At 44.6% G+C, this 13,279-nt stretch overlaps 3 protein-coding genes across 3 annotated transcripts; 1 reads left to right on the top strand and 2 right to left on the bottom strand.

Moving 5' to 3' along the window:
- Positions 1–281: 281 nt before the first annotated feature.
- Positions 282–4,282, bottom strand: PHALS_05646 (cAMP-regulated guanine nucleotide exchange factor; the record flags this gene model as incomplete). The annotated part of the gene is made up of 2 exons (XM_024719226.1): positions 282–2,418; positions 2,478–4,282. The coding sequence occupies 2 exons, from the start codon at positions 4,280–4,282 to the stop codon at positions 282–284; spliced, it is 3,942 nt and encodes a 1,313-aa protein (XP_024584545.1).
- Positions 4,283–4,392: 110 nt separating this feature from the next.
- PHALS_05647 (Zinc finger, RING/FYVE/PHD-type) lies at positions 4,393–6,630 on the top strand (the record flags this gene model as incomplete). Its single annotated transcript, XM_024719227.1, has 1 exon — positions 4,393–6,630. One exon carries the CDS (start codon positions 4,393–4,395, stop codon positions 6,628–6,630), a length of 2,238 nt encoding a protein of 745 aa, XP_024584546.1.
- A 185-nt stretch (positions 6,631–6,815) lies between these two features.
- PHALS_05648 (uncharacterized protein) lies at positions 6,816–7,865 on the bottom strand (the record flags this gene model as incomplete). Its single annotated transcript, XM_024719228.1, has 3 exons — positions 6,816–6,917; positions 6,978–7,629; positions 7,699–7,865. 3 exons carry the CDS (start codon positions 7,863–7,865, stop codon positions 6,816–6,818), a joined length of 921 nt encoding a protein of 306 aa, XP_024584547.1.
- Positions 7,866–13,279: the final 5,414 nt, after the last annotated feature.

Genomic DNA, 13,279 nt, shown 5'->3' on the forward strand with positions numbered 1-13,279 from the left:
TATCCATGGGAATAATGTATCACTTCAAAATGAATTCTCGCAGCGTTTAGTAATTAAAGCTGACAAGGGTGCAATTGCCAATACAGAGCAGGTATCATGTCTTACAACTGTACAATGTTGCTTGCATATCCACCACGACGATAAAGAGAAGACGAATTTTGACTGAATAAGTGAAGAAGTAAAGCCAAAAAACTCATGGTAAGACCCTTGTAAACTCCTTTTAATACGGCAACAGTAGTGACATGTATCTAAACATTATTTGTACTTCAAAGATTGACTGTTTACTCAGAAATAACACTTGGGAGTGGTGATAACAAAGCTGTGTCATTGCTAACTGAAGCTCGCGCGATGCTTGAGCGCACCATGGTGTCAAAACGCTTGGCTTGACGTAATTTGAGCAAAAGTGAGCCTCCGTGTTTATTTCTTGTTGGAGTTGCCGCCGTGGTCTGAAGATATATGTGAAGTGCGTCTAATTTGTCGTCTAATGAATTCAGTGGCTGCGACCTTAAGCCACCATTCTGCTCTCTCTTACGTTCGAGTATTTGTGTGCAAATGATATTGTGCAGACTTTGAGCTTCTTCACGTTCTTGTTGCCAGATTGGCTTTTGCGGCTGAAATGGAGATCTTGTTAAAGGTCGTGAATTTGGACTGGAAAAAGGTTCAGATGCTTTCACACTTCGTTTCTCTTGTTTGCACGATTCCACCCGAACGCAATACTTTTGAGCATGTTCAAGTTGAATCCATTTTCCAAGAGGAAAGACACAGAGCATGGAGATTTTAAGATACTTCAATGGACTAAAAGTATGTGCAAAAGTCGCAGCATCGAGTTCGGAGGCAAACAAAGCGTGAACAGCTACAATTGGCTCAACGTGCTGGGAGTTTACAACTTCGGCTTGCCAAAGCACAACACTCGCAACTGCGAAAGCATTCCGAGCTGAGTGAGAAGTCTGACGACAAGACGAATAGTTGGCCGAATGATTCACACTTGGTACAGGGCTTTCAAGTTTATAAGTACTTCCGGGTATGACGACTTCAGCTTCGTGATCATGGACACATGTGAGGGGCAAAATGACTAGCTCTTGAAACGAAGCAAATTGCACAGCTGACTCCGAAGATGAAGATTGCAGCGATTTTTCATTCGTCAGATTTGCTAGCGGTTTTTTGCTTCGATTATTATGAGTTCCAGTTCCACTGAGTCGTAGATAGAAATTTTCTTCATCCAGCTTAGATCGGCTTGCTTTTGGCATCAACGAAAACGTATTGATTGGTAATACGAAGTACTTGCAATTGGGCAGCTGGAAATTCTCTCGTATTTGCTTAGCAACCTCGTCTAACGAGCTCATAGTCCATAGAACCGGAAGAATTTGAAAAGAGGGAAACTTGATGCCCGTTTCTTTATCTTCGTCTCGAATGGCAAAGACCACGTAGATCTTATCATCAAAACTCTTGCTTGGCTCTGTTTCACCTTCCGACTTCAAAACTTCTTTACTCACCTCGGTGACCATTGATTGTTGTGGTTTTACTGTCTGCGTGTTACCATCTTGTGTCGTCCGCTTTGTCGGACGAGAAAATATAAAGTTTTCTTGCACGAGATGATTCAATGCTTGAGAAGTAAGAGTCAGGCTTTTGCAGGATGGTCGCACCACCGAAGGAGGTTGAGGCAAATGAGGCATTATTGAATGCTCTCGTCTGTCTAGCAATTTAGTCGTATCCTTCACGCTTTCAAATTCAATTGATTTAGGGCATTTGTCGACAACATTGATGTCAAATGACGCGATCGGATTGCCTTCTTTTAAAATCTGATTTCGCCAGTGCTCTTCAGCTACTAAAGCACTGTGCAGATGGTGTTGTCGTGCAGAACTGGGAGGCACGTCTGCATTGAATGATTTGACATAGTGATTGAGTGTTTGGTAAGAACGAAAAGGGTTCTTCAATTCTGGATTCAATAATAATAAATCGTTTGCAGGGATAAGTGCTTGCCTTTGTACTGGCAGCATCTTCATGTTACTGGAAATTGTTGATTCAACCCTTTTCTGCTGAAAAGCGGGTTTAGCTTTTTCAAAGCTTGTTTGAACCAAGTTAGACTGACCAAGATGTAACAAGTTTGATACTTTTTCAGAGCATGGACTTCGTGTATGTGCTGTTGCAGACGGCAAAATTTTTTCAATTCGTTCATGATTGATATGATTGTGAAGGACTTTATGTTTATACGTCTCCCATTTTTGTGTTTTATGTAAACGATCCAAGTACACAATCGTCTCTGCGTGAGAGTGCGCTGCAGCTCGTAATCTTTCTCGAGCTGACAAAGACAAGCGGTGAAAAACATCATGCTTTGAAAGGAACAAAAGCTCGACGGGAGTACTGGCAGTGACAGTCACCTCTCGGGATATAACCTCATTAAAGGTCAATCCTGCAGCTCTATAACAACAAAATCATAAGTAACGTAGAAGACCATCACATCACCTCTAGCTACGTACGCGTCATCACCGACAACTCGAAAGCGACCAATCCGCTCAACAAAAACCTCGTGCTTTACTTGTGTGCATATATCAAAGATTTCTTTCGTCACGATGACCTCTCCACGAACAACAAAGTAGACATGTGAGGCTCGATCCCCCTGACGGTAAAGCACACTTCCTGTCGTCAGCTTCTGCTCTACTAGTACGTATGATAATTCTTTAAGTAGCTCATCTGTCCATTCTGGCATCTGGAACATAGAAATTTGATTCAAAACGCCAATACGTCTCACCATATCTTTTTTCTGCATCCGACGTAACGTTGTATTATAATCGCGCTCACATATGACCAAAAGCTGACATTTTTCACGAGTTATCACAGTAGCACTGCGCACACCTTTGCCTTTCATAAGTGCCAGCTCTCCAAAGTGAGACCCTTCAGTTAGATTGATAAGCTTTGTCATTTGTAAATTTCCTTTAAAATCTTTCGAGTTAACATTCACATCAACAGAACCGCTGAAAATAATGTAAAAGAGGTCTCCAACTTCGCCCTCACGAAACACACAGGTACCAGCGGGTAAACCAAGAAATTCAACGACTTCACAAAGTTCGCGAATGAACGATTTGGACAATGTCCGAAAGAACTTTAGAGTTTGAAGATACTCACTGAGCATGTCAATTTCACTCTTAGTTCGTGCGCCTTTTGGCTTGGCAAGTACTTTGATGTATTCTCGTTGCGTCCGTTGCGCTGGACGCTGAACTCCAATACCTTTGGCGAGTTGCATTCTTGATAGAAACTCGAGCTGGTCGTTCTTGAGCATCAGATTATAGTCATTTCGTGTAATTCGAACGAGCTCTGTCGCAGTCTTGGACAAGACAGTAGCTGCGCGAACATCGTTATTTAAAAGCGAGCGTTCACCAAAAAATTCTCCTTTTCCTAGCTCGCACACAGTTACTTCAACTACTTCACCAAGGAAGCGCTGGCTCACACGAACTTCCACAATGCCAGTAAAAACAATAAAGAGTGCGTCTCCTTCGTCACCTTGACAAAAAATAGTTTCGGCAGGAGAATATGTGACGCATGTCATTCGTCGACAGAGCAGTTCAAGCTCAGATGGTTTTAGATGCTCAAAATCAGTCACGATTTGAAGCTTTGTGGCCTGGAACCACCTTCCAAGATCTTGAATATCTTCTTCTGTGCGCTGTTCGCTGTCAAGAGCAAGAGCACGACGACAAGCCTCTTCCAGAATGAGTTCACGTCCATATAACGGTGATTTCGCTGTCGTATCGATCCTTATATCGGAGTCTAATTGGACATCTTGACCAAAATCCTCGTCTTCAATACTGTCTTCTTCTTGCTGCTTCCGTAGTGTCGTCAATGTAACCCAATCGGCCAGCACACTAGATTGTTTCTTTAGAATAGCTGGAGTCTCGGAAAGTTGTTGTGTTGAAACGAATTTTTTTAAGACTCTACTTTTGAGCATATGTGCAAGCGATACGCGAGGTTTCGGAGCACTTTTTGTGATGCTTTCATTGGATCTCTGTCCTACGTCTAAAGTGTTCTTTACTGCAGTATTTGAATCTCTTAATCCGCTTTGTAATCCATTCATAGCCAAAATCGAGTGTGCTGCTCGACTGAAGCCCTTAAGCTTTCTGTTGTTATTGACGATAGAATCAGAATTCAAAGTTTCTGACCTACTTTCTGGTCTCGTAGCTTTAACACTTGCAGATGCTCTCGAAGTACTGATACTAGTATTTACCATTACAATAGGCATGTTATTGCGCTCATCATTTCCAGTCGGCCTTGTTGGAGCGTGTACCGACATAATTTAATGTCATCTCTTCTAATTATGGCTACATGATTATGAATGTTTTGTACATCATCTACCACTATATGTCTCTCTTCTTTTCATCCAATTAAAACCATCAATCTCGAATGACGCTCTCCCACGTCGCGTCGGAGGCTCCAGCATCTTCACCGCTCAATGTACCATGTTTACAAACCTTGAATCCCCCTCCAGACCAAAGAAAAAAACATGCACATCTGCAACAGACATCTGTAGATCCCATTACGACAGATACACTCGTCAATGTTCCCAAATCACGCACAAGCCACCGAGCCGCAGCTGTAGCTGCTACTGCTGTCATTGCTGCACAAGCTCTTGAGGAGGATCCCCCACCTAACGTTTGTATATCTAAACCAATGCGTCGTCAACCTGTTAATGAGAATGTTAAGATACAAGGAAACCGTACGATGGAGATGTTGTTATATGCGGCATCGGAGGAGTCATACACGAAAAAAAGAGGAATAGAGGGCACAACGCCCGTATCAAAACGTACTAAAGTCATAATACGTAATCGAGTATCACAAAAGAGACCACGGACAAGTCGAAGAGGCAAGAAACGTCGTCAGACTATAGTTGAGGAAACTGCTGCGATTGAAGCATCGCCTCTTATCACAGATCTTCCACCGCTACCATTTACAACCACAAAGTCGATAAATCAAGACAAGAAGAAATTAAAAGGAAAACGAGCGGTTGCTATGAAGCACCAAGATGAAGAATCTACACGTCAATGTGAGTTTTGCAAATCAAGCGCCAATATCTGTGTTTTAATGCATTGCCTCGCCTGTCGTCGCGTGTACCATGCTGGCTGCTTTGTCCAGGCTTTCAAGCCTTATGTGGATAATTCTACGCCTCTATTAGATCAAATTACAAGCTTACAACTTCAAGCGCCCGATCATCGAGGTCAATTGTTTCGATGTGCTTCGTGTAAAGCGGCATTTCTGGATTTTTATGAAAGTGGTGGATACATGTGGGATTGTGACTGTCCGACGTGTTTGCAACCGGAAAAGACACGATTGTTTCGTCAGCGCAAATTAGTGCAAATGATGAATGACTTGGAGCTGGAGAAACGACGGAAGAAAGAGAAAAAAGAGCATCAAAAGAATGCTGCTGCTAGGACAGATGACAAACCAGCGCTAGTTTTGACGTCGAGTACATCAAATTCAAAGGCTCGAAACCGACGGACACACGACAATTGCACTACAACTGATACTTTAAAGGTAATTGATGGTGCTGTGAAGGTTGAGAGTAAGGATGTGGTAATTAAAGCATCAACAAGAAAACGACATGGAGTGAAAGTTGGTACTGATGTGCTTGAGAATGGTGACGGACTTGGCGAATCTGCAAATATGGCTCTAAGTCAGCAACAAAAGACGGAAAAATTACAATCCGAGAGTGAGGTGCTGCAAAGTAAAGCTATGGATGGGCTTACAATTCCAGAAAACGAGCTTGTGAGCTCAGTTCGACTTCATTACGATGAAAAGACTGCCAGTTGGAGCTTTCCTATCATGTGTTCACGAATGGCTAGTCTTCAGGCGGCTGGGTTTATAAAGACTGGCAAGTGCATTTGGTATGTAAAACAACCGGCAAGTATTCAATGTAATTGCTGTGACAGAAGGTTTGAATTTTCGGAGTTTGTACACCACACGGACACCTCGTTAGCTCAAGATACAAACAAGGACGAAGAAGCATTTCTATTTGTCGAACATCGCGATGATGCAAAACATACGCCATTAAAGCAATTTCTACGAGCTCTAAAAAAATATGTGGGAATGAAAGATGCAATGAACATTAAGGAAAGCTCAGGACAACAAGCAATAACTGTTCTTTTGGACGCAAAGTTAGAGGCTGAAACAGCTGTCACTCGTCTCCAAGCACTTGCTCTTTTTAAGTGTTTAAAACATAAAGCTTTATCAGCTGTCGCCGCTTTTGAGTTTGCGGCACGTGTCGTCTGTCTGTCACCAAAGTATGTTATGAGTATGGCAAATGGCAGTCTCGTGGACCTTGTGGTACGGTCGAAAACTTCGGAACCGGGTGACTCGTTCCCACGGAAAGCTGGGTGGTTAAGCTTTAGTCGACAAGCGATCAAGGCTCAAACAATTTTGTGTGAATGTTGCGACAGAAGCTTTAGCTTGAACGATCTTGTCACCCACGCGGGCATTGTACTGACTGAATGGAAGAAGAAACCTCGACATTTTTTGTATGTGGTAGAGCGTCAGGATGAATCGACTTTGATGCCGTTCACAACGTTTGTGCAGACTTTGGACACTGCACATGCTAATAATGTATTGGATTCACTCTTACGAAAAGTGCCACCTTTGTCATTGTAAGTCATCGCTTTGGGAAGATTACTGCAATTGTAATCATGTGTTCATTGCTAAAAATTGTGTTTAATAAACAATGCGATATTTTCTTATACGTATCATCGTCATCCTTGTATCACTATCTATTCAAACAGTAGTAATTCAAAGACATCAAATTTGACCTTCGTGAGACGACTCAAGGTCTGTCATATCTATCGACGAGGAGCAATCGTCATGGGTTTGCCATCCTTTGCGTTGACATTTGCCAGGCCCATGTCGTTTAGAAACTTTTCCATGCGTGCCGACTCTTTTGCCTACCGGACGATATATGTTAAATAACAAATCGCATATTCATCACCTCTTCACCTTCTTACCTGCAGATCCGAAATTTTCGTTTGTTGTTGCTCTAGCTTCCGTCTACGCACCAAATTGCGGCGATCCAAGAGACGTTTAAGCTCCTCATTACTGCTAGTTTGCCCACCCATTAAAAAATCTTCATTTACGTCTAAACCGTCCCGAGCAGCTTCACGATCTCTTGCAGCACCATGGAGCTTGTCTGCAATTTGGCGCCTCTTTTCAATTTGTGCTTCTCTTCCAGTTGCTTTGACCGCAAATTCATCTAGTTCAACATCGCGGTGCTCTCGATCCTTTTTGCGATTCATTTTGTGCCAATTTCGTTTCTTTTCCCAATCGTTAATTTCGTGTGCTTGATCTCGTCGACTTTTTCCATGTCTCTCTTCCTCTTGTTTAAATTCTTTCTTTTCATCTTTAACAAGTAGCAATTGCTTCTGTTTTGTAGCCACATCCACAGAGTCCTTTGCTGTTGCGAGCTCAAATCTCTCCTTATCTCCAAGGTTTGACACAAAATTCCATTGGTGGCGTGTTCGCTTCGTTTGTTCCACTACACCATCGGGTAATCCTTCGTAAAATAATTTCGACAGCTTCCCACGATTCCACTTTCTCGCAAACTCATTCACAAAAAGATCCATAGCTTCATAAGTCGACAAATCTTCTACATATTTGTTCCTTGATCACCAAGATATGAACAAACAAGTTGTAAGCTTTTATTATTGTTATTCCAACGTAGATACGCACTTCTTTTGAGCCAGCCATACCCGAAATTCTCGTTGGCGCAGGAAATAGTCGTCTTCTGTAATCTTTTGTGCTCCCCTTGGTAACTTCAAGTCATGCGATTTGTGACTTTTGTGCCGAGACGAGCGGTCCTTATGACTGTGTCTGGACTTACGGCTAGAGCTCTTCATGACCTGAAAATGAAGTTTATGAAATTTCGAATTGAATTTTGTTGTGATGAAAAAAAGTTATACTATATTTCAAACAGGAATGAAAATTTAAGACAGCTTTTTACACATAGGACAAGAAAACCGAATGTGACTTCATTTTCGCGGACGATCTACTTATGTCTGCATTGACTGTGGAATCCGTTGAAAAATTTGAACTTGGCAAGCCTGGCAACAAAAATTTGGGAGAAGTAAGCACATCCTTCGGGTTATATATTGAATGGTGTAATATAAGCTACGTGCAAGCTATGAGGTCACAATCGACGCAGAGCATGGCTTGAGCTCGAAAAAAGATATGCGATACCTCAGATGCAACAATAAAAAATTATATGACATTTCGCTGCCCGTTACGGCGACGAATAGATAAGTCTTGATGAAAACATCTTTATCATTGATAGGCGACTTACAATAGATTTCTTAATGCACTCCTTTGAATAACTACAAGAAGCCACAAAGAAGACGTGCAAACCAAGTTTGATCAACTATACAAGTTCACAAGGGGTCAAACGTATTCAAAGATTGTCGTAGTAAGAAAATCAGGTTACATCGAAATCATACAGTTAAAATGCCTGGGGTGATGCCGAATTCAATGGTCAACAATGCCGACCGAAAAATTGCGATATGTGAAATAATCACCATGTGATGGACAACGGTAATGTAATTTTGCAAGATGCAAACCGGCGTGGTGCTTAGAATAATGGAGGCGAAGCTCGTGGCAGAATCCAATGTGGGAAGTGAGCATTTAGGACAGTAGTAGCTTTTCAAACAAGCTTGGTTTGAAGGTCCAGAAGCCTATGTTGTAAAACATAGACAGCCAAGCGGATATTGCTTAAGGCATGTTGAAGCGATGTAAATCACGTTAGCGTAAATACTGATTTAATTGAACATATCGAAGCGCATCATATCAGACCAAGTGCAATAAGCTGCCGCGCATATTGTGCTAAGAAAGTCTTGAATCATCGATATCGCGGTAATTGACGGCAGAAGATGGGTTATCACGTGCCACACAGGTGCGTTATCTCTCGTACCAAAAGCTTTAAGATTTCAAATTTAAAACTTCGTCTGGCTTAAATGAACACAGTATATATTTTACAATGAAATGGTCTAGCAGCCGATATGTTACGCGGACTCTACCTTAAAGAGTACCATCATACTCAGCATGACCGAGAACTAATCATGATACTTGATCATGGCACTTGGTTCTTCTGTGCGTTGTTAAATGCTTGAGAGGCAATAGTGTGATGTGTACGTAAATAAGAGTATGGTGAACATTCCGCTAAACCCTCTTTCGCCATAAAGAATGCCTCGATGGGGTCACAATTAATGTAGCACACGACAAAGCCGCAAATATAGTTAAAGTTCATCGAGCACTCACTGCGCCGGGATTTCTTCTGCATCCTGCACGACCTGATGCTAGCTCGTTAAGACAAATACTCGCATCGATAATCCTTTTTCTTTTATACCCACGAGACTGGCTTTCGCCACCCGCTTCAAAAGACAGAGACACATCGGTCTCGTCGCCAGTAAAAATTTCCAAGTAAATAATAACATTCTGTATAACACAACAGTTTTGTGAAAAAGCGGTGCAAACTTGCTACTGAACACTTCGATGAAGCGGCATCATACTTCGAGAAATCGTCGCTCTCATTGACGGGATGGCAGTCGATCCTCTTCCCTAAGGGGTCACAGTGACCATCATTATGGAAAGCCTCCGAACTGGTGTGGCCAAACCGAAAGTTTTCCGTGTGCACTTGTCTTCTCTTGAATAAGCAGTGACAGTGGCATTAAATGACAGCGTGACTTGGTTGGAATACACACTCTAGCAGCTCGTCGAGCGGACCTGAGCTGACGGATCTTTGCTATGCTGAGGACGAGGAGGCAGAGTTCCGAGCTGCTGAGCAGCGTTCGAACACTCGACGATGTTATGTCTGTGAAGCTACCTGTCACCTTCGGATTGGTTGTCCCATGCGCAAGGCGCGTCAATGTTCATCGAACCGACGTTTCGCTTCTTACCAGTCTTTTGGTTAGTCGCGGGAAACGACAACATACAGTAGACACGTGGCGGCCTACTAGGGATGAACTTAGTTCTGTTGAGCCTCAAGGAGATAATGGTCAGCAGGACCGAACACCAAAGAGCTCCGGGCTCTTGAACACGAAACGTGCATGCAAGTCGAGCTTGCTGGTCGTAAAAACAACCGTGAAGGGTTTTGAGAGGTCATGAAAGATCCTGATCGATTTCGGGGCTTCGGGCAAGCACGCTCGAAGCTCCACAACAACAAAAAAGTTAACTGTATGCTGAGGCGCGGAAGGCGCGGTTGAGTGATATTGTCATTGTTCGCTTCGCGACGTGGACATATGCCACGGTCCCGAAGGTTTCTGTGGACCTCGGTGTCAAGTTTCTTGCCTTTGGCTGCTTAGTCTTAAACTTAAATTCAAGGTATGATCCCATCCTTTATATGGCATGGCGCTTGCAGGCTTAACGTGAAGTAGCACATTACCTATTGAGCGCTGCTCAAGTATCGGAGCAGTCGTTGCATGCCATGCGTAGCATAGTCGCATGAGGTCTGAGACATCGAGAGCGAGTCTTCAGTGATGCACGCGGAGTGGCACGTACTCCACTTAGCACTGCTCAAGTTTTGATGTAGTCGCTGCTCACCACGAGTGCGATGGTTGGACGATATCCGAGGCATCTTGGGCAAGGCGCATGGAGTGGCACGTTATCCACTGGACGAAGAGTTCGGAGCTAGCTCTGCTGTGGACGAGAGCGCACAGCTATACACCCTCGTCAACGGTATTACGGGGGAGGAAGACGACGACGTCGCCATCGAGGCTTTATCTGCGGTGGATGCTCATCTAGAGCTCCTTCGAAGAATCTGGCGATGCCTTGAAGGCAGGCGGCTTAGCCGTGTCATTATAAGAACGAAAGAGAAAATCAACTCGTCGTCGCTTTTGGATGAATCTGTCCTGGAGGACGCCAAAACGGTGGTGAGGGCACGAAGTGCATCTTCGATCCTGAAGAATCCCTCGGATCCGTACTATCCTTTGGTAAAGGAATTTCAAGACGTCATCTCAAGGAGCAGTGTGACGTATTAGCGCCTTCTTTCGTGCGAAGCACGACGCAGGAATGGTGCGTGAGAGAAATATTCCCCATTCGGTACCCACATTCTGTGTCCGAATACCGAACGGCAAGTGGCGTATCGCTCACGCTTACAATACGCTCAAAGCTGACACCATGTCGGCGAAGGATGTTCTTCAAAATAATACGGTCGGATGTACAAAGTACAGCGCACTTAACTTGGTCGATGGGTATTACCAATTGCTCATGCGAGCGAGTGATATATCTATTTAACACCGGCGAGTAATCTAAGCAAATTGCTCTGGGAGTGACTGGTGATGCCCCAAGGGCTGTCAAATGTACCAGCAACATTTAATCGTCCAATGACGCAGTTGTTCAGGCTGCACCGGGCGTATGCTCAGACATACTTCGACGATATCTATCTCCACAGTCGTGCGGAGCACAGGAAGACGGGTGAACAGAATCACATCGTCCATTTGAGAGCGATGCTCGTGTGCATGCGCACGAATAAGCTGTATGCTAATGCAGACAAGTGCATCTTCGACGCTGAAGAAATACCCTCTATAGGGTGCTTGATCGGGAAGCGTGGTCTTCGATCGAATTCTGCTAAGGTCAAGACCATCGTAAACTGGCCGGTTCCAAAGAAGCATAAGGACTTGCGCAAGTGGCATGGCCTCACCAACTTTTTGCACAAGTATGGCTAGGATTATGCGGAAATGGTACGGCTATTGTCGAATCTCCTGAGGAAGGTTGGGAATGGTGTTGAGACACCGAGCAGCGGGAGGCTTTTGACAGGGTCATACAGCCTCCTTTATGCACCAATACTGGCGCTGCCAGAAACCTATCGTCCTTTTAGTGTCGTCTGTGACACTACTGGCTTTGACATCGGCTACACACTGCTACAAGCAGGCGCCGAGGGGTGTGATCGGGAGATCGCGTTCGAAATTCGCCAGTTTAAGGCTGCGGAAAAGAACGACCTAGTCCACGACAGGAAATTTTTTGCGATGAAGTATGCAGTTGTCATGAACAGGGCTCGCCTGCTCGGCTCCAAGATGTTCGTAATCTACACAGATCATGCGTCACAGCACACTGCGACTCAGTCGCCTCACCTCTCAGTGTGAATGGCCAGGTGTTCGCAGAATATAGCTTCGATGTGAAGTATATATCAGTAAGCTGATTGCTTTGGCCGATGCGTGACAGCGCAAAACAAATTATGAGCTTGATCATGTCACGACGGTGACGTCGCCAGTGACGGATTTTATCCGCGCCGCATACACCGGTGATGGTATGTGTGTAGCGTTGCTACAAGCTCTCGGAAGCAATGAGTTTAGAGACTCGGACAAGAAATTGTCGGCGCGATTGCGCGCACGGTTACACCGATATTCGTTGAATAACGAATTGCTGTATTATAGCACCGACTCGACGGATACGCCACGAATTGTGGTTCCTCACGATGAGAATGTGAAGTACCATATCCTCTATGAGGCCCAGGACACCCCACTTACTGGTTAGCTCAGTCGTGAGAAGACCTACAGCTCTACGAGTTGTCAATACTGGGGGCTCAAGCCGTATAAATGGACGAGCACATATGTGCGCACGTGTAAGACGAGTCAAAGGGTAAAACTATCTCCGAATGCGGCGGCGCCGCTGGCCAGATTGCCGGTACCCTCCGAATGTTGGCAGTCCACGAGTATGGACTTTGTGTTTGGCCTGCCGAAGGACTCGGCGGGCAACACGGGTGTTGTGGTCTTCGTCGACCGTTTGAACAAGATGGGTCAATCTTGCAGCGGTGCTGGACATTATCGACGGTGTCGGTACAGCGACGCTGTTTATGAACTGAGTCTTTCGACTGCTTGGACTTCCGGAGTCAAATGTCTCTGACAGAGACTGGGATATTTTGATTGACGATCTTTAAGGTGCTGGGCACCACTTGACCAAGATGGTGGTCCACGCGCGCATTTACCTCTTTGTAGCCCAACTGTCACTTGTACAGCGGGACAGTTGCCGGTGCCGCTGGACCCATTGCTCAAAGAGTTCTTTGTCATCTGCAGCTGTTTTGCCAGGGGCGAGCACCACAGGAATTATCTGCATTCTGGGTACTGGAGCGCCTCCTCTTTCAGCACAAAGTCGAGTGCGGTACGTATCAACCGGGAATTCTTGAGGAATCAAGAAGCGAGCTTGGAGAAATTTTCGTTCGTCAAGCTCAGCTTATGGAGTGGCCGGGGTCCGATCACGTAGACGCCCAACGATCGAGTGATTGCGTGCTCCACTTCTGTGGCGGGATCCGCCGAGCGGAAGCCGT

Source organism: Plasmopara halstedii, assembly GCF_900000015.1.
Source record: "Plasmopara halstedii genome assembly, contig: Scaffold_2904, whole genome shotgun sequence".
In the NCBI taxonomy this organism is placed as follows: domain Eukaryota; phylum Oomycota; class Peronosporomycetes; order Peronosporales; family Peronosporaceae; genus Plasmopara; species Plasmopara halstedii.